The sequence below is a fragment of the Blennius ocellaris genome (assembly GCF_963422515.1).
Source record: "Blennius ocellaris genome assembly, chromosome: 21".
NCBI lineage: Eukaryota > Metazoa > Chordata > Actinopteri > Blenniiformes > Blenniidae > Blennius > Blennius ocellaris.
In genome coordinates, this window is record NC_137670.1 from 9988662 (window position 1) to 10010356 (window position 21695).

General features: G+C 41.5%; 3 protein-coding genes across 3 annotated transcripts; all 3 read left to right on the top strand.

The window, feature by feature from the left end:
* The first annotated feature begins 5481 nt into the window (after nt 1–5481).
* On the top strand, nt 5482–10951 carry gdf10b (growth differentiation factor 10b). Its single transcript, XM_080517392.1, has 3 exons — nt 5482–5880; nt 6981–7831; nt 8456–10951. The coding sequence occupies exons 1-3, from the start codon at nt 5625–5627 to the stop codon at nt 8645–8647; spliced, it is 1299 nt and encodes a 432-aa protein (XP_080373518.1). The 5' UTR covers nt 5482–5624; the 3' UTR covers nt 8648–10951.
* A 1582-nt stretch (nt 10952–12533) lies between these two features.
* On the top strand, nt 12534–14271 carry gdf2 (growth differentiation factor 2; the record flags this gene model as incomplete). The annotated part of the gene is made up of 2 exons (XM_080516637.1): nt 12534–12870; nt 13379–14271. The coding sequence occupies 2 exons, from the start codon at nt 12534–12536 to the stop codon at nt 14269–14271; spliced, it is 1230 nt and encodes a 409-aa protein (XP_080372763.1).
* Nucleotides 14272–17656: 3385 nt separating this feature from the next.
* irbpl (interphotoreceptor retinoid-binding protein like) lies at nt 17657–20422 on the top strand (the record flags this gene model as incomplete). Its single annotated transcript, XM_080517033.1, has 1 exon — nt 17657–20422. One exon carries the CDS (start codon nt 17657–17659, stop codon nt 20420–20422), a length of 2766 nt encoding a protein of 921 aa, XP_080373159.1.
* Between the last annotated feature and the right edge of the window lie 1273 nt (nt 20423–21695).

The following is a 21695-nucleotide window of genomic DNA, read 5'->3' on the forward strand; positions in this document are numbered from 1 at the left end:
TGATCTTTGAAGTTCGGGTTTGGTTTCAGCCAAAGACAATATTTATTTGGTATTTTGGGTCGTATGTGGAGACAAAAGTCATCATTTATTTGAAGGCATGTTATCAAAGTTGCACTCCAGAGAAAACAAAGTTGTTTTAACAAAAACTACGATCTTTTCCCAAGACAGATCTAATCAGAGCTACAACATAGTCCAAGCCTAACTTTGATGTCTCCAAATGATTAAAAAAAATATATGTTTGTGACTGTTGATGAAGAACTTCTTGTCCCGTTTTCAACCTGGGCTTTGACAACTCTAACCTTAAAACATCACAGGGGAGGTCTGACGCTCTGCTGTTTTAATGTTTTCAAAATTATATTTGCACATGTTACGAAAACCAAATTAAAGCTTCCTATAGTCCAGAATAGTTCTGAGCGACTGCACGGTGCTTTAATTTTGAAGCCTCCTGCTCTTGTATGTTAGTGGGTATGGGTGCGTTTCAGCCAGCATTTGGCTTCGCTGTGATATTTTGGCAGATCAGACATCGCAGAGGTGGTCTTCACTCTTTCTCAGAGGAAAATAGGTTGAGATCTACAGATCTGAACGGTTTGGGAGTGAGTGGGCTTACTGTGGCATTTCTGTATGACGTGCTGGAACCAGCATATTTCCTGAAATGTCAAAGTATTCCGTCTTGTCAGGGAAAGTACATCTCGGACCTTTCTATTACCATTCTATTCATAAAAAAGGATGCTAAAAAAAAAAAAAAAAAAACAACTCCATGTGGAATATCAAGTATGAGGCCATGTAATATCTGTGCCTAAGCACCTAATAATGACTGTTTCTCAGTGTTGGCCCTCTTGGTCTACACTCCATATTTTGTTCAGCGGCTTGACTGGTAACCAGGCTGACGTGTGTGGGACACAGAGCCCGGACACAGTCCTTTGATCTCTGGCAGCAAATCTACAATAATGAGGTGACTTTATGATCGCCCAGGATTTACACTCATTGAATGTAACAGTTTTCAATCCACTAAATTATGAGCCGTGTCCTTCTTTACGTCCGCCATGACATTTTCTTAACTTTTCCTGCAGTGGGGCAAGCTGTTAAACAAAGGGTCCTGTAAAGTTTGCCATGGGTGTGACAGATACTCGCGAGGGTTTAAATTACCTTTGAAGTGCTGGGTAATCACAGAGCTGGAGCAGATCTGACTCGTGGGGGAGGCGAAGAGGAGACGCCAAGCTGTTTGATTGTGGCAATACGTCAGACTACTGGTGTTAAAATGGTCTTCAGAACAAATTAGAGAAGGATTCACTCGTCATCAATCAGCATCCAGTAAAGGAAAGAGGAAGGGCAAACTTAACTTTGTGTTTGACTCACAAGGCAAAAACAATGACTTTGTATGCAACAGGTTAGAAAAAGGTGAAGATTGAAATTGTTCAACCAACTGTTTGATTTTAAAGTGTAGTTTCATCTCTTTGAGTGATTTCAGATGACACCTCATATTACAATGTGTCTAAATGCATGTCAACTGATTAATTGCGATCATAAGGTAAATACTCACCACTGTGCAATCTAATCTATGTATATACTGTACATTTGGACTGTTCGCCACCAAATATTCTGATTTCAGATTCTTGTACAGTACTGTGAAGATTATGATTAGTTCCTCTCTGAAATATAAATACAATAGGGCTTTTGATAATCATTAAATATATGGAGATAATTACTCTGTGATTAAAAAACAGTCATAGGGTTGTTCTTTAAAGTTTTTGAATAACAGCGTTTCACTGTAATGGTTATAAATGTCGCTGACAAGGCCAAACACTGGGGAAAGGGGAGGTGCAACAGGCAGCAGATGGCTGTATCAACAAATCTAAAGCTGTCAAATCAGAAAAAATCCCAAAACCAAAGAAAGCCTGGAGCACACGGAACGCAGAGATAGCAGGGACACAACCCACACTGACACACAGATGAACCGTCAAACAAGACACACAGAAGAAGCCCAGTATATACCAGAGCCACCAGGTGAAGACAAGCACACACTCACATCGGGTGAAACACGAGCAGCAATCAGACACAAGGAGGGGAAGTGAAATGAGACAGCGTGAGAACTTTAAAATTAAACAGGTAAAAAAAACCATGTTGTGATTATAATCTAAAAAAAATCTAAAATACTGAGTTCATATTTAGTCTTTTTATCACAATGTAGTTATACAACTCGCCATATTTACATAACAGCAAAAAAAAGTATCCGACTTCATTAAGTTTCAAAGCAATATGTTGAATATCTGGGGTGTATTATTTAATAAATAATAAATCAATAACCAATAGTATCATGTCTCGTATGATAATTGGTCAAATCGAAGGCTTCTGAAATTTAGCATTGACTCTCTTCATCACATCCAAAGGTTGCTGGTTCCATCTCCCATGGAGAACCGGATATGTGCAAAGGTGTCCTTTTTCATTGCTAACAGGCAATACATAAGTATAATCCATTTACAATTTCTTGGGAATCGCAGTTACAATAAATGTATTGTTCAACTAAAACAAGCCCGTCATAAAAACAGGTGACAGCAGCAGTGACAAATGCTAAAACCAACCAGAACTAAACTGTGCTGGTTGATGATTGAAAGCTTTGGCCAGTGATTGTGAGTTATCAGTAACACAGCTAATCTATCTCTTATTTTCACAATGGTATGTTTCAGACTGAAGTCTTGTTATAAATGAGGTATTTGACATCTTCATCGCCGAATAGCTAATAAAGCCACTTGACCTTTACCTTTCAAAATTACCTGATGACTATTGTCATGCTCTGGCCTTAGCTTTGCTTCATTTCAGACATCAAAAAGCATGAGGTTGAATGCTGACGATCATTTTCCAAAGACACCAGAGTCCAGCTGACGGTAGCAGATAAGATGTGAACTGTGGTCTCCAATATCAGAGCGCTGCCCTCTGTGCCCCCATTCATCAGCGCTGACCTCTGTCCTCAGAAGTTCTGTGGTACTATAACAACATCAAGCTACTTCCATGGCCCGGAATCCCAAGGGGACTGATTGGTAATCCACCCCAGGGTACTTTCTCATTAGCGACTGAAAAAGAAGAGTCTTTATTCACGTGGCAACAAGACGGTACTTGTTGGGTTGTTTCAAGCGTTTGATCAATTGATTGATGGTTTTCCTCTGGTGAGGACAAAAAGAGTTATAATCACTGGAGTGGATCTTCTGATGCTTTAATTCACTTTGAAACCACCAACAGAAAACACAATATTGGTTCTTCTAAAACCCATTAAAACCAATTAGAGAACCACACGCTGAGTGACAACAAGTCTTGATTACTCTTGGAGAGGAGATCGATGCTATCTGGAGCTTTTCGAACACATCAGCATTTTACTGAAGGGAAGATCTCGGTCCCTGTGGAGTCATTTATCTCTGATGTAGTACACAGTGGTGTCAAAGAGCACCTTGTGATCCCCCCCCCCCCCCCCCCCCCAAGACCAGCAGGAGGTATTTTAATGGCTTTCTGACCTGTGGTGGCAACAGCCTAGTCACAGGAGACCATTGTGCCCCATCAGACACACAGTAAGTCAAAGGTACTCTCTTCTTCTCTTTCTGCTTTGAGCTGCTTAGGTTTGTCTGAATGAAGCTGTCAAGTAAATAAATGACGAGGTTTCACCTTGAGGCAGGACTGAATACACACCCGTCAGTCAGTGCTCGTCAGTTATGTGGAATAGCTTCGAAAAACTATGGAATAAGGGGGAGATTTTATGGATGTAAATCTTTCAAATTTCTCTCATTTGTCAATGATACCATTGTCTTTTGCTCCGGGAAGAATCTTCAGCAAAGTATGATCACAAAAGAAATAAATGTATTTAAAATGTGGCTTGACAGAAATGATTACAAAATCTAGTGAAAACAAAGACGCTGTTTGGAAAACCCAACACAAATGTTCATGTGGATCTAACGATGAACAATTGACACGTCAAAAGAGTTTACAAACATTATCATAGATCACAAAATATGCTAGAAATGACATATAAGCCATATTAGAGCAAAGCTGGCCTCCTTACCTGCATCTTGGGACTATGTGTTGTTGTTTTTTTGTTAATATTTACAAATTTTGACCATGACCACATTAACAGTGGTTACCACTGTGCTAGTCAAGACCAAGACCTTAAGGGGTCGGGGCAGAGCCAAAACATACACATAATCAACACTTCCTCTTGTGTCTTCTTTAATACATGGAGGCATTTCCATGACAGAGGCATTTAAACTGCCTTGTGCCAACATGTTAAAAGCCTAACTTGAGTTTTCTCTGCTGTGTGAAGTCATACCAGAGGAATCCCTGTTTGTTTCTGAAAGCAAGCAGTCACAACACAGCTGACCTTTAAAGACAGGAAGGACCATGGAGTTCACCGTCAGGTAGCAACGACAGCTTGTTTAACCTCTTCTGTCTGAGTCTAAACTGCTTGACGAATGAGAAGCAGTTTACGGTCAGTAAAAGCGCTTGTCAGTACTGCTAACAAGCCTCCGAGTCATCCCAATCTGATGAGGGATCAGAGATGTTGGTTTTATCACAACAATTTGACACAAGCGTAAAAATATACAATGGAAACTCTTGAGATCATTCAGAAAAAGTAAAAAACACTCACACCCTTTCACCTGAAGGTCATTTCATTTCCAAATGCTACTGGAATGACAATCAATAAGATGCCAGAAAATTATAAGAATAGAAGAAGTCCTGCAAAAATGAAATATTATGAATGTTTTAAGTAATATCTTCACATTTATAAAGAAACCACTACATTTTTGTGACAGTGATAATGTATCACTCTAGTGGCGATTAATCAGGAGTATCAAATACATGGCCCACAGAAAGAAAGAGGTTCAGATGTATGAAGGATGACCGTGCACTGTTTAAACATTATAAATATACTTATTTCCTTGTTGTGGTTTTTTTGTTTGTTTTTGTAGTTCTTTTAAACCTTTTTTGCCAGTCAATCAAACTTCTGGGCAACTCTGCTCAGACTGCTGCCTCCGTGACCCGGCCCCGGATAAGCGGCAGAAAATGGATGGATGGATGGATGGATGGATGGATGGATGGATGGATGGATGGATGGATGGATGGATGGATGGATGGATGGATGGATGAAATCCGCTTTCTGTTTCTGGCCTGATCGACTCTCCGTGATGGCTCATGACTCCTGCACTGCTATAAGTGAAGTCCATTTGCCATATAAATGTAGAACCTCTTTAGATTATATTTACAGTAAATGTACTTTCAATAAAAAGTTATTGATGTGTGTACTTCCTTGGCGGTCGATCCTCGGGAGCAGTTCACCTCTTGGCCTGCGCGCACGGCCCTTCGTTGGCTGCGCGCGCCGAGGCGTCACCATCTGTCATCCAGCAGCGGCGCGTCACGCGCGCGCCTTCCGCGGATCTCCTCCCATTGTAAGAAACAGCTGTGGACTGTGAACCGTGGAGCTGAGCGCGGGTCTGACACGGATTACCTGGATACCGATTTTCTTCGGTTCTTGCGATTAATTTAACGCCTCGGTTGTTTTTTGTTGCTTTTTTTGTTTTGTTTTTTTCTTTGTTCTTTTTGTTTGTTTTTCTTCAGTGGATCCACTTCCCAGATCATTAACAGCCATGTTTTTACACATACTGCCTGTATTGGTGATCCTGGAGTCCTGTTGCGCCCACCTCCTGTCCGAGAGTCCCGATGGAGCCGCGCGTCAGGCTCCCGAGGTCCCGCCACCGGCCGAGGAGCCGCGCGTCTTTACGCACGACGGCACCAACCGGGACGCGGTCTCCATCAGCATGTTCAAAGTGTACGAGAGGTACAGCAAAGAGCCGCAGAGCCGGAGGGAAGGGAACACCGTGAGAAGTTTTAAAGCTGTCCCGAGTGAGTTTATCTATCGATTGATCTTTTCTACTGACTAACAAACGTATTTGGCACCTTGGGTTCTGACTGCAGAAGTCATTTAGACTCTTATTATTCTTAATTTCATTTATAAAAGTTTACACAACTGATGAACAATTACAGGGTTGCATCTCATATCACGATCAACACAAAAACATGTTTAATATTTCAGAATCAATACAAAAACGACAATGATTACACACTTTGAATTTCACAAATTCCTATTATTTAAAAAAAAAAATTTTTTTTTGCGACCTAGAAATGCAGATTGAAATCAGAGAGTTTAGCTTGAACCTGAGTGATAAAGAATAATTATTTCATCATCCTAAACATCCAGAGTGCAGGTGCTTTGTCCCTCCACACAGCAGCCCCCACTTTGCTCTCCGACTTTGGGGTAAATGTCTTCACCTCTGTGCCCCACCAGTGTTGTGATTTACTGAACTGAGCGGCTTTAAGCCTCAAACTGTTAGTTCCCCGGTAGCAGTAACAGCCGAGGTGTTAGACAAGAGCCTATTATCACACCCAGACACCGGCTGCACTGCAGAAAGCCTCAGAGGAGCTCCCTCTGCCATAAGCACTTCCATATGCCTGCCACAGACCTAGTGGACCTGCCTGATGTTTGTCTTTCAGGCTGTGGTGGAAGTCCGGGAGACGAGGTTGAACTTCAAGAGTATAGCTATCGAGGATGTTTTTTTTTTGGGGGGTTGTGCATTTAACCATGCAACACTTAATATTTTCCATACTGCTGCTGCTGCTTATGTCAGTCAGATGTGTTGAGAAACTTATTGCAGATGATATATCAGATGTTGTTACTCATCTGAGTCAAAAGTCCCCGAGTGAGATGATAAAAGAGGAAAGGAAAAAAAAAAAAAAGATAAAAGAGGAGGGAGAGCAACGTGATCACTTCAGCAGTCTTTATTGTTCATTTCAAAAACAGTCGCGCTCCCTGAGGGCTTCAACAAAATATCTGCTCGGCAGAACTAGAAAGTACAGTTTCTATCAATCAAACCCTTTTAAAATGTTAAAAAGCTTTGAAAAGAGGGAGTTTTGTCTCAGCTTTCACTCTTCTTCATATTCCCCAGGAGTGTCTCAAGGCAAAGAAGTGTTTCACTTCAACCTTTCCTCCATGCAGACCTCCGAGCTCATCCTCTCCGCGTCCTTCCACTTTCTCCACAAGCGGCCCCGCCAGCACCACAGGCCATGGCGTTTCCGTAAACCCCGCCACCTGCATCCCCACCCCCCCTCCTCCCAGATCCTCTTCCATGGATCGTCCCCGCTGGGAAACATAACTCTGGCGCCTTTTAGGAAAGGCTCCTGGCAAGCAAAGGACGTGACTGCACTGGTGAAACATGCCAGTGACACAGGGGAGCTCGTGGTCACGGTGGAGTTCGATATGGGGGTGCAGCAGAGGAGCCCGCACGGCCAGGAGCGACTCTCCCCGGCCAACCTGCCGTACATCCTGGTGTATGCCGACGACCAAGCCATCGACGAGCCCAACAGCGTGGCCCTGTCCCTTCAGAGGTACGGCCCATTTCCTGTGGGGGAGGATGCGGCAACCTCGGCCTCGAGAATCCGGAGGGAACTTCACCTCCAGATCCAAAACAACGACATCCCGGAGGTCCAGTTCAACAACCTGAAGAACCACGAACTGTGGCAGAACACGTATTTCCCTGCAAAGGCCAAAGCCGCAGTCAAACCAGGAAGGAAGCAGGGTCAGGCCGGCGGCGAGGGCCTGGGCAAACCCCAAGTGCTGACATTTGATGAGAGGACAATGAAGAAGGCCCGCAGGAGACAGTGGAGCGAGCCCAGAGTTTGCTCCAGGCGCTACCTCAAGGTTGACTTTGCTGACATCGGCTGGAGTGAGTGGGTGTTGGCGCCAAAGTCGTTTGATGCCTACTACTGCGCCGGCACATGCGGGTTCCCCATTCCTAAGGTGAGCGACAGAAAGGGTTAACACGGGGTTGTATTTTCTGCAAACAGATGCATGATGTGAGGAAATATTGGGTCAAACTTTATTAGAAGAACCTAAATTCATTGAGTATTTCAAATAGGATATCAGGATAGTAAATAGGATTGTCATTCAGAAAATGTACTTGAGTCAAGTGGAAATCAAGGTTTTTAGACAGAAACTGTTTCTGATCTCTATCTCTACATGTGACCAGCCATTGGATGGTCGTGATCATGGTGCCAAATATACAGAGATCATGATGATTGAGTCACTTCTGTTGGTTTAGCAGAAGAATTTGGCGAGGAAAGAAGTTTTCTGGGCGAATATGAGTCAGCTACATTACTACAAAATGTCACATTGCAGTAGTTACCCAGCTGTTGACACAAGCAATGATCTCATGGATGAACGCTCTTTGTTTCGTCGATTAAACCACGGAAAATGAAGCACGCAATATGGACTCTGCAGTGTTTTACAGTTAGTCGCCTCATTTTCTTCCGTGCTTCAGTTGCAGTTCTGACATAAATGAGCATCAGTAAGTTCAATCAGTAAAACTGCCTCCACATGGAGCAAATCAACAATTCTCCTGTCCTTTTGGTCTTCTTCCTTCAGGTGGCTCGTCCCTCCAACCACGCCACCATCCAGAGCATCGTCAGAGCCGTGGGGATCGTTCCCGGCGTCCCCGAGCCGTGCTGCGTTCCCGACAAGATGAGCCCGCTCTGCGTTCTCTTCCTGGACCCCAACAGGAACGTGGTGCTGAAAGTTTACCCCGCCATGTCCGTGGATACGTGCTCCTGTCGGTAGGAGCAGAGGATTGGTTTGAAACGTGGACTCGGCATAAAGCGCGTGTCAGGTTGTGGCGAGATGAATGGAGGACGACGGAGAGAGTCGGAAGAACCATTTGTCTTAAAATCTTGGACTTTATTGGACACTTCCTTCAGTCTTTAACCCCCCCCCCCTTTAATACGTTCTTGGGGATGCGGGCCTAAAGAAAGCCATGTTTGTAGCTCCGTGTTGCTCGACATCCTGCACATAGATCACGTTTCCATTGATCCCTAACAACCTTTTCCTGTCCTTGTTTTCCAGTTGTCACAATTCAGAAAGTAATTTTTGAGAAGGGCTCGTTTGCGCGGGAGTCAGCGTGGACTCAGACTGAACCCGATGTTGGAAACTATTCAGACTCCTCAGAAAGGGTTTCTTACGAGGAACATTTTTCCCTTGCTCACCTTTGATATTAGAGCTTTGAAAACCTGTGAAATCTCACCCTGGTTGAACTGATGTACCGAAAGAGGCTCTTTGCCAACTAACCAGCCCTCGAGGTGTGATTACTAATGCAAAGTAAGTGGTACTTTTTCGGAAGTGATGTGACACCCGATCCTGCATGAAACCTCATATCTTCGACTATATTCCAATTATTTGTTTATACCTTGTACATAATGAGTATTTTGAGTGTTTAAGCATCAGAAGCCTCATTTCGCAGGTCTGTGCTGTCTGGAGCGTCACAGGGTAAAAACAGAAAGAAAGAAAAACTAAACAGTGCATTGCTGCCACCTGCTGGGCATTTTCTGAAAGTTGAAGGGACTTTTGAGACTTTAGTTACAAGTACAATGTCTATCCAAAAGGATGTGTACAGATTGTTTTATGTACAGTTTACTGCAGATACACCTCATATTAGTACAGCTCAATTATAATTCAATCGTAATACTGACATGTGCTTTGACAGTCATAGGGATTATATTTGCTTGGAGTGGAAATATGTTGAATTTGTACATAGTCAGTGAGTATTGTTTAAATAACTTTTATAAGAATAATAACAGTATGAGCTGAGCATAATGTGCTGTATTACATATATTTACCTTAAATGATGTTACGTCATATTACATAGTATTTTATAGTTTATTTAAAGCTAAGCTAATATCTGACTTTGTTTCTGTATAAAAATCATTCTTTTTTCTATTATTAAATATGACATTTTGGACACATTATTTATATTTTCCCCCCTAAAAATACAGCTTTTTATATTTAAACGGATGTATTCTTCATGGAAAGCTACACGTCTTCGTATTGTTCATTTTAACACACAAAATCATTGGGATGTGCTACTTTGTGCAGTTCAGTGTCTTTAATCCGATTGTTTTCTATCCAACTTTGTTTACTCTTAGGCTCCGTTTACGCGACAATATGTGAAGTGAAAACACGTTGGTTTTTGAGTTTCATTTGAGAAAAGTATAACGTTTATATGGCAATGTTTTGAAAACTATGTCTGTTCACACAAAATGGCAGAAACGCTGAAAACAATATGGTTAGTATACCGGGTCAAAGTCGAAGCGTTTTTGTTTTTTTTAAGTTGCGTTTTCACTGCTTCATTATCTGTGGACAGACCCTTGAAATGCAAACAAAAGTTTTCTGTTTTCACTTGAATACATTGTTGTGCAAACAGGACCTCATTCTTTGCTAGATTATCATAGTTTTAGGGGCAACAATGGAAAAAAAACCATTTAAATTGGCTTCCTAAAACATGAGTCAACACAATTAGCACCACCTGCTAATTATGATAGTGTTGTTTATGTAAAAGTTGTTGAGGTCTTTCAATAGTAGATTTCTGTGAACATATTAGTCAAATCAGCATTAATAAGTGATAAAGTCTTAGTGTTACATTGATTTCAGGCCAGGCAGATCTTTTTCTTTTTTTTAAGTTTATCTTTAAAAGGATGGCGCATTAATAAATGGTCAAATGTTGCATACGCATATCAGCAGAAGCCCGCAGGTGTTGTGAGAGGTTTATGAATAAACAATTTCTTTTATTCTGAGTTACAAATTCAGATTGATTGATTGTGATTATTTAAGTCCAATTGGCAATTAATTTGTTATATCTTTTACAACCGTCATTAAAATGTAATGCCTCTTTACCCGAGGAGCAAAAATATCTATACTGGGGTTTTTTTTTTTTAAGATTAAAAGCTAATTTAGTGTGAATGTTTAAATATTATTTGGATTTTTGATAATAAAACCAATAATTAAAGTTTTGTTTTTCTTGTATGATTTGACATTAACACCAGTGTTATTGAATGAATGAATGAATAGTTTATTTTGGTTACATTTTTAGTGAAAAAGTAAAATTTTGTGCATTCCGTTTATAGTGCTTAAAAGTTCACACACATTTTTGGTTTTCTGTTTCTTTTTTAAATATAGCTGTCGCCGAAATGGGTATAGGCTGAAGCCAAGGTTTATTTTTGCCTATCCCTTAAAAACCCATAAAGTTACCCAGGACACCAGTGATACAAGAGAAGAAGAAAAAAAACCAAAACATAACAGAAGTAATACAAAAGAGGGAAAAAAAGCTTTATTGATTATTCTAATAATTCTTGTTCTATGTGTATTTCCCCAAACCTCAACACAATGTCTTATATGGCATGAAAATGGAAATAATATGAAATACAATATATGCAAACATTTCTTTTTCAGAAAGTGGCTTGTTTTATAAATAATACCAATAGTTTTAGATCACGTATTGGCATGATCATATAGTTTTGTCAGTTTATTTTCCTCCTGCATGCCTACTTTGTTTGCTGTATCCATGCCAGTGCATTGTGTTGTCACTTTTTGTTTTTTTAATCACTCTGGACTCCACTGGAGAGGAAATGAAAAGCATGAAAGTAATGAAAGGAATTTCGTGAAACCCAGTGTGAAACAAGTGCTGAGTGAATTCTGGGGGGGGGGTTGGCAGATTTGGGCCAACGTCCTCACACACAGTGACATTTAGTGTCAGATCCCACCACCCCAACCTCACAGGAAGAAATGTGGAGCTTCCTATCCTGTCATCAATCCAACTGTCCAGCTTCCATACCCGCTTTATTCAAGCTCGACTCCAGCGGAGTCTGGCTGCACACATCCAAGCTCACGCATCCATTCACATCTCAGTAATTTGAAGTTACCACTCCAAACCTCATGCAGGCCCACCAAGAACATGCAAACTCCTGCTTCTTCTCCTTTGAAAGTTATTATCCCAACCGCTACAATAACGTCAAATCTCGAGGTTGCAACTATAAACTTAGTTTGTGAGGATTTTATGTATTTTTGAAGTTCGAACAAGACTCCTGAGATAATGTTTGTGTTATAAGCTTGATATTAAGCCACAACTATGAGTGTGTTTTTTTTTTCTCTTTCTAACATTGGAGAAAAAATAAAAGTCCTGCATTCGATCATTTTCGCTTATATAAATTTGACACTCGGCTGCAGTGCAGAGGTGACTCGAGGGGATTTCTGTCGTAAATCTGGCACCTGCGTCGGCGTGTCTATTTCACTTTTTCTTGGCTGGTTTCGTTATGAGGCCAGGATTTCACCCCCCCGAGCTGGGAAAAAAGCATATATAGAGAAGTCTGCCTGTCAGTGACCTCACATTTTCCAGCGCCTCACTCATCATTACTGCAAAGTGTTTACAGTGTCTTCATTAGCAGCCAGCCCTCTCACGATAACAGAGCTTTAAAGAAGGCTTCAACGGCCGTGATAAGGTTGGCCGTGCTACTATTTTGGTTGACACAAGTCCCCGTGTTTACTCTGGGAGCATGGGAGCGGACATCAGCACTGTGATCCTCGCACTGAGGACCACCATTTTCAAACTTTGCCACCGCAAAGTCTGTTTTCGCACCAGCAAGAAGGTAAAGCGGATTAGGGAAGATTTGATTCCGGAATGCAGATCTCCAGAGCTGTCCTGTTCCAGCTGTGTTCCAGTCTGCTGCTTTCGACCCGCTACTGCACCTGTAGGATGCTCACCAGTGAGGATCCAGAGGAGTTCTACTCTCGCGTGTCGCTGGACCTGGCGGAGGAGGAAGACGCAGACGCCAGGATGGAAAATCTCCTGGTGACCATGAAGGAGGGTTTTCTGAGGCAGCTCAACCTGTCGGACGTTCCCAAGGAGCACAGCAAGATCTCCCCCCCTCAGTTCATGATGGAGCTGTACAACAAGTACGCCTCGAACAGCTTGGCAGCCCCTCAGTCTGATGTCATACGGAGCTTCACCGTACAAGGTACAGGCGGCTTGAACTGGGTATTAGACGAACACTGTGAAATAGTCTTTTCTGGGGTTGGCTTAGCTGTAACACCTTGGTAGTTAATCTTGTTTATGGAGCTGTTTCTCATCATTATCGCTGAGATTTCTTCTCTTGTGATTGTAACCTATAGCCTAATCCCTAACACATCGAATCTGATTAAAAAGGGCAACAAAGTCCACATAGCTTATTTTATTTCTGAGATCCAAAGTGATCTTAACTTTCTCGAATCAGACATCTAAAGTTCCATGTTGGCCCATGATGCCTTTTCAATCGTCATCATTTAATCAACCAAATGATATTTAACATCAGTGTATAATGGTTACAAAGGACCATTTCCATCATTTGGAACCAGGAACACAAATATGTCTAACTTGACTTCTTTTGGCTGCTTTGACCAATTTCATGCACATCCTTTGATATGATTGTCGAAATGTGACGTGTTCTTTCAGATAAATAATCAAACTTTGTCTCATCTTGTCAACAGATATCCTCTCTGTGACAGATGGCGCCGTGTCTAAACACAGGCTGGAGTTCAACATCAGCGTTCCCGCTCACGAAAAGATCACCACTGCCGAGCTGCAGCTCCTTCTGCTTCCAGATTCCAGGTCAAAGGTCACTTCCACCAATTTCCAAGCCACTGTCAAAGTGTACGAAGTCAACGACACCAGTTTGGCATCACAGACGCAGCTGCTTGATGGCGAAGAGGTGGCGGGTCCGCAGAGCACGTGGGCCACATTCGACGTGACCACGGCGGTAAAGTCGAGACGGGCAGCAACGGCTTTTGACGTCGCGGTGGATCAGAAGAACTGTTTTGAGACGGGAAGTAACGGGTGTTTGAGTTTGAGTCTGTCCGTTGGCGACAACGCCTCGGCAGCTTTGATAGTCTTCTCAGACGACCTTGGGAGCAGGAGGTGGGAGTCCAAGAAGGAACTAAAAGAGATGATCCTTCACGAAGAGGAAACCATCCTGCACTCCGCCGTCAACCTGCGCGGCGAAAACCACCTCCCGGATGAGTCCGCAGAGCTTCAGCCCGCACGAAGGAAGAAAAGGAAGGCAGAGCGGGAGTACTGCAGGAGAACATCTCTCAAGGTCAGCTTTAAAGACATCGGCTGGGACAGCTGGATTGTGGCTCCTCCAGAATACGATGCCTTTGAGTGCCGGGGCTTGTGTTACCACCCGCTGACGGACGAATCCACGCCGTCAAAGCACGCCCTCATCCAGACACTCATGAACATCAGGGACCCCAGGAAGGCCAACATGGCATGCTGCGTCCCCATCAAGCTGGACCCCATTACAGTCATGTACCAGGAGAACGGGCGCCTCACTATAAGATACCTGTACGAGGAGATGAAGGTGGCCGAGTGTGGCTGCAGGTAGTGAGAGACTTGCGGTAGCAAAGGTGGTTTGAAGGATCCTTATCAAGCATTTCATTCATTTTAGTCCAGAATTCATGAACATAATATAACTCTGCCTGTCTATCAAGTGCAACAGTAACATGGATTTGTTTTGGTTTTTTTAACAGTTTTCATCAGAAAACAAATCCATCACACATTTCCAGATTTATCGAGCTGGAGATTGGGATGATAGCAAACGTTTCATATGGAAGGTTTCCATGTAACCAATGTCATATATGCAATCAGTGCAGTTAAGCTTTCATGTTGGTAGTTTTTCTTAAACTTAACTAAACATTTTAAATGTGTTACATGACTGTTGGCAAGCAAATGAGAGAGCCATACAGTATATTGTCATCAGCCATATTTTCTTTGATGCAGAAAATGCATTTTGGTGTCCGACACGGTAGTAGTGCTCAGAGCCACTGAAAACAGACTTTGTTTTAATTGGCAAATTCCAGTTTCGGTCTTTAATACAGAAAAAAATACAGGAAGTTGCTACAAACTCAAGACTGACAGAGTTGAGAAGGAATATTCAATCATCAGAGTCGTAAACATTTAAGCCTGTAATTTTTCACATTTCGCATGCAAAAACTATCATATCTCACTGAAGATTGATGACAAGAGCTCACAGGAAAAGACAGATATGTACGTATCGTATATTTATAATGTATTTAAATCATATGTGTATATATAAAAGTTTGTCCTGCCAATTGTTTCTGTTTGCATGTTTTAGCTTTAAGATGAATGAATGACAAGTTATCTTATAAATATCCTTAATTTCAGCTACTATTTCCACACGGACAACAATGTTTGGGCAAAAATGTAAGAGAATCTGTTGGTATAAAAAATATCATTGTCACCACAAATGATAATTTTGTCCACCACAACATCTGCTGATATTATGTGCATGTAAATCTGTATATTTCTACTGTGAGTGTAATTTGTTTATATTGATGAATTGAGAAAAGTACTCTGTAAATTGCGGCCTTACTGAATAGGTTGCACATGTATGCAATCACAAATATTGCATCGACCCTACCTGAAGTCTCTACACAATGCCGCTATACAGAACAGCATTGTTATAAACACACCTCCAGTAGATAGGCTGTCATGTGTTTATTGTGTTTATACATTTTGGTTGAATTAAACCAGATGTTTGATCGTTTAAAAAAAATACAATCTGATAAATGTATAATACAACACAGCATGTTTTCATTGTATCATATTATGTCTCATGATGTCCACATTTTGTTTCTGAGGCCCATCGATATACATGAATAAAAAACAATATACCTGTTTGAAAAGTGTTATATATGTGAGTTTAATTCATGGTTTATAATTTTAGAGCGACTGACTCTCACGAGCAGTGACTTACTGACTGACTGACAATGAAAGCCAATGAAACTCAGTGAATGAACGACTGACTAATTTAACTTTGTGCTTGGGTGATTTTGAGATGTTAACTGACTGAATGACCATTTCACTGGTAAAATATAGGCGGTTGATTGACTGACTAGTGCTTGTTTGATTTGGTTGGATTGCGATTGAATTGATTGACTGGATAAAACACAATTATATTTGGAGCCTGGTTTGATACAAAACACAATGTGAATTGTTTTTTTGTTTTTTTGTTGTTATATATAATTGTGCTGTTTCCTGGTTTTAATTAAATTATGACTCTGAATTAGGTGAACTATGGCCACCCAGCTAAGAGTAACTTCATGCAGGAAGATTCTTCTCAAAATATATCATATGTTCATCCATCACTTGAAACTCATGATTGTCAACTGTCTTCACTGCTGGGGCTGTACATACTAAATAAAAAGTTGCCCACAGATTGACTCAAATTGCCTTCAAAATTACGAAGTGGATCAAATTTGATTTGGCAAAGTGTCAATATCTCAATGCATTAAATGAAAGGTATTAACATATTATCAAATGTTACAAATAGATTATTCGGATCAATGATTCCAGTCAATTTGTTTCACTTCCCTTTCCCCCATAAAATATAAATATTTGTAGAGTGTGACAACCTTATCAGAGCCGGACCTCCAGACACAAAACCAGAGTGGGGGTGAGTTTGTCCAAACACTTGACTGTATTGCATGCGCAATCCAAAACTGCTGTGGTCTCAAAATAGCCCTATTATCGCAGCCTGAAATCCCATTCCAAAGGAAATAATTGGCTTTATTGTTTGCCAGGAAGTTGTCCGTTACTGTGGTCATAAGACCATTTCCAATTCTGTTGCTCTGTTTAGTTGATTCATTAAGAAATATTCAATATTTGATGTAACATTGTGAAACTGTTTGTTTTATATTTATTAAATAAATCTTAACTATGGCAGCCTGTCTTCATTATTTGATATCACATATTCAAGTTTGTCGGTTGTCATAGAGATGTCCAAGTTGTTTAACAGTTCTAATATGTTTGCACTTCAAAGTTTTCAGAGTTTTTGGTAACTCTACTCCATTTTGACACATACTATCAAAGAATGACAATAAAATTCAAGGTGTCGATGTGTGAATGGTCTTAAACTGTATCTGGGAAAGTGGCTGAGCTCAGACAGTATTGTGTAAGGAATTAAGTGGAATTAAAGGTTCAGGCGCTGCGATTAGCTATACACAGTGAGTGAATTAAAGTCAACAGTAGTGTTATTCAATTAAGCATGATTCACCAGGTCACAGGTAAAACAGGGGAAATAAGTTATCGCTTAATCCGTATTAAAAAAAAATAAATCTCCAAGGCCTTTGTGCCTTTAACTTGAATAAAAGCTTTTTTCGTTAAAACCCAATTCTCATCCTGCTTGTGTTTTAAGAAGGATTTGCCACATGTCCACAAACTATGTAATCATGTCACCACTGTCGCGACCCAGACGTGACCTTTAAAGCTATCACCAGCACCAAAATACACCACCAAAAACAGACAGGAAGAGGGAAGGAGGGAGTGAGAGTTGATCAGGCTTTGACTCCAGTCTATCAATTTCTCACCTGGCCCATCAACACTTCACATATTTGTAAAATAAAATATGATAATGCATAGTCAGCTCTGAAACAACTATGAATCCAAACCAAATAAGACAACATATATTGTGACTGACAATAATCTGGGTCATAAGTCATTTTTATATATAGAGCAATGTTCTAATAAAAACATTTTTTCGTCTCTGCTATTGTCTACTGGCTGAAGCACTACGCATAATGCGATTAAAGGTTTACTGGAGACAAAAGCCTCTTATGTTGCTGTAGCTGTCCAAAACAATGCTGAAAATTACATGTTCCCTCGTGAAAAAACAAAAAACAATTTCTCGATGCAGACAAATGAACCAAGTTTGGGTTGTCCTCATATTGTTGTTGATGAAGACAGGAGTGATGGTGTGCCACACTGTACCACAGCTGTGCATGCTTCTCTGTATTCTCTCTCTTAGTTCGTCGTTCCAGCCAGCTCTGGTTTTAGAGATGGCCAGGATCCTTTTGGAAAACTACTGCTTCCCTGAGAATCTGGTTGGGATGCAAGAGGCAATAGAACAAGCCATCAGCAGTGGAGAAATCCAGCAGATTTCAGACAGGAACACCCTGGCAGCAGTGCTCACGGTTGGAGTTCAGGGAGCACTGAACGATCCTCGACTGACCGTCTCATACGAGCCTAACTTTGTCCGGGTGACGCCACCGATGCTGCCATCTCTACCCAAAGAACAGCTGGTTCGTCTTGTGAGGAACTCCATCAAGATGGATATCCTTGAGAACGACGTTGGCTACTTGCGGGTTGATCGGATCATTGGGGAAGAAACGGCGGCCAAGCTTGGCTCGCTGCTACGAGATAATATCTGGGACAAGATTGCTCGTACGTCCTCGCTCATCTTTGACCTGAGGTACAGCACAGCTGGAGAGGTCTCCGGGATTCCCTTTATAATCTCCTACTTCTGCGACCAGGAGTCCCTCATTCATATTGACACTGTGTATGACAGGCCTGCAAATACAACAAGGGAACTGTGGACGATACCCTCACCAATGGGAGTGAACTATGGGAAGAAAAAAGATGTGATCATTTTAACCAGTAAGCGTACAGTGGGGGCTGCAGAGGCGGTGGCCTACATACTAAAAAACCTGAAGCGAGCCATAATTGTTGGAGAAAGGTCTGCTGGTGGGTCAGTAAAACTCCAAAAGATCAGAATTGGTGAGTCAGACTTCTATATAACAGTTCCAGTGGCGAGATCTCTGAGTCCGATCACAGGCCAGAGCTGGGAGGTGAGTGGAGTTTCCCCTACGGTCAACGTTCTGGCCAAAGATGCCGTGGCAAAGGCCAAATCCCTCCTGATGGTGAAAAAAGACATTCCAAAAGTGTTAGAAAGTATATCTGACTTGATCTGGAGGTTATATGCCTTCACTGATAGAGTACCAGCTCTCATTCAAAATTTGGAATCTACAGACTTATTTGCTGTCATTTCCGAGGAGGACCTAGCAGCTAGACTCAACCAGAATCTCCAAAGTGCATCAGAAGACCCTCGACTCATCATCAAATACATGCCAGACAGTATTGCCAATGCAGAGGAGGATTCTGAGGTTCATGAAGCTCCAGAAGATCCACAATTATTACGAAATTACTTTGATAGTATATTCAAAGTTGAAATTCTCAAAGGCAATATTGGTTATCTCAGGTTTGACACGTTTGTCACGTCATCTCATGGGGCTAAGTTGGAAGAATTCATGGTTGAAAAAGTATGGGAACCTCTCAAAGATACTAAGAATCTCATCATCGACCTTCGGCACAACACCGGTGGATCCTCAAGCTCTCTTCCTCTAATGCTGTCTTATCTGCATGAAAATTCCTCCAAGCATCACTTTTTTACAATTTATGATCGAATGCAGAATGTAACGACGGAGCACAATTCACTGCCCAACATTACCGGTCCAACGTACCGCTCGACTTGTGGGATCTACGTTCTGACCAGCTACGACACAGCAAGCGTTGGTGAGGAGTTTGCTTACCTGATGCAGTCCTTGCATCGTGGCACCGTTGTTGGGGAAATCACGTCAGGAAACCTGATGCACTCGAAGACATTTGGAATTGAAGGGACACGTATGGCCGTGACAGTCCCTTTCATAAACTTCATAGACAACAACGGGGAGTTCTGGCTGGGAGGCGGGGTTGTCCCTGATGCTATTGTGCTGGCAGAGGAAGCGGAGGAGCGTGTTCATGAGATCGCAGAGTTTCACAAAGGCCTCAGGTCCTTGATAAAGGGGGCAGGGGAACAGCTGGAAGAACACTACGCTATCCATGAAGTTGCTGTACAGGTTAGCAAAGTGCTGTTAGATAAATGGGCTGAGGGCTTGTATCGGTCTGTGGTTGACTTTGAATCTCTTGCTTCACAACTGACGACACATATCCAGGAGAGCTCCGGCGACGACCGTCTCCACGTCTTCCACTGCAGCGCTGAGCCCGAGACTCTTGAGGAAATTCCTCAAATCCCCACCACAGAGGAAGTCGGATATATAATCGATGCTTTGTTTAAATTTGAGATTTTGTCCGGTAACGTCGGCTATCTAAGGTGCGACATGATGGCAGATTTAGAAGTAGTGAAAGCCATCGGGCCTCAACTCATAAAAGTAGTATGGAGCAAGTTAGTGAACACAGCAGCTCTCATAATAGATATGAGATATAATACGGGTGGTTATTCAACAGCAATTCCCTTCTTGAGCAGCTACTTCTTTGATGCTAAACCTTTGCAACATCTTTACACTGTGTTCGACCGCACAGCTGCCACCATGACCGAAATCATGACTTTGCCTAAGGTCTCGGGTCAAAGATACGGATCCTCCAAGGACGTCTTCATTCTCACCAGTCACATGACCGGGTCAGCCGCCGAAGTGTTCGCTCGCACCATGAAGGACCTTAATAGGGCCACCATCGTCGGGGAGCCAACGATTGGAGGGTCTTTATCTAGTGGGACATATCAGATTGGCAGGAGTGTCCTGTTCGCTTCAATCCCGAACCAGGTGGTTTATAGCGCCATCACTGGGAAAGCGTGGAGCTTTTCAGGGGTTGACCCTCATGTGGCTGCTCAGGCGAACAACGCACTTTCTGTGGCCAAAAGAATCGTAGCAAGGAGGCTTCTGAAGAGACAGCAAGGAAAGTGAACTGGCTTTTTAATTTCTTTTTGGTTTTTACTGAATGTTGCTTTGCTTCGTGTTTAGACTAGACTTCTGTGATTGTTTATGTCCAATCAGTGAATATTTTGTCAGGTTTTGTGGATTAATCCTTTATTTAAAGCTGATAACCCATTTTTTTTTATTCACCAGTTTATTGTAAAGAAGGTTGTATTTCAAATATATTGTGATATTGTTATTTGGTTTAGAGCAGTGATCTGCAACACATCCTTTTGGAGCCATATATGGCTCTTTAGTCCCTCCATAGTGGTTCCCTGAAGCTTTCCCCAATTTTTTTTTTTCTTTTTTGCACACAAGACTCATTCTTTTAAGCAATCTTATCTCCAAAAATAAAATATCAAACAATTAAAATGGCTACGGATGGCTTAAAGGGCACAAAATAAATGTCTAAGACATCCATAAGTCATTTTCAACTTTCCAGACATTTCCCAACTTCTGAAGAAATGTATTTAGTGGAACGTGGAAAAAATGGCTCTTTTGATCATGAAGGTCACATACCCCTCATTACCACCATGCATACTCTAAATGCATATAAATTTTTTTTAATATGTCACTTCTGTTAAACAACTTAATATAAAAACTGTTGAAATATCAGTAATACAGCATCACTTTGATATTACCTTTATACCACAGTTGTAGTGCCACTGTTAAAGCCAATAAAAAATAAACAAAATGAATTTTCTTCAGTATTTTTTTTTTACATGGTTCTTTATCAATGTGCTTCTACATCAATATAGATTCTGTTTCATCTGTTGAATTTAAGGAATTCATTCTTTTGAGTAATTCATTCTTTCATTTATTCATTCATTTATTCATTCATTCTGTTTTAGGGTGTCGATAAATGATGGACACTAATCCCTGTATATTTCAACAGTTATTGTTTGCGTTGTACTTCAGTTGCTCCTGCTGTGTTCAAACATCTTAACTCAACCAGCAGAGGGAGCCAAGAACCCAACAAACCTCCACTGGATCTGCTTGTTCAGTGCAAATATCAGCTGAATACTGCTCTTCGCTTTAAGTCATTGTAAACGCAAATATTATCAAGGAAAGGGCGACATCAATCTGTAAACAATAAGTAAAAAATATCATGAAGACACATCTAGTATCTATTTACACACAGATATAAAAGGTCCTTGTGAAAGATTAACCGACTCTGATTGACAGAATATTTTCTGCCTCCTTAATTTGTTACAAAACATTTGAGACGGACATCTTTAAATAGGTGTGCAGAATACTTTGTATT

Bases quoted from the DNA above. Each gene is read 5' to 3' on its own strand.
- gdf10b (XM_080517392.1), top strand. From the start codon at position 5,625: ATGTTTTTACACATACTGCCTGTATTGGTGATCCTGGAGTCCTGTTGC. The intron at 5,881-6,980 runs GTGAGTTTATCT...CATATTCCCCAG, and splicing joins AAGTTTTAAAGCTGTCCCGA to GAGTGTCTCAAGGCAAAGAA. The intron at 7,832-8,455 runs GTGAGCGACAGA...TTCTTCCTTCAG, and splicing joins GCGGGTTCCCCATTCCTAAG to GTGGCTCGTCCCTCCAACCA.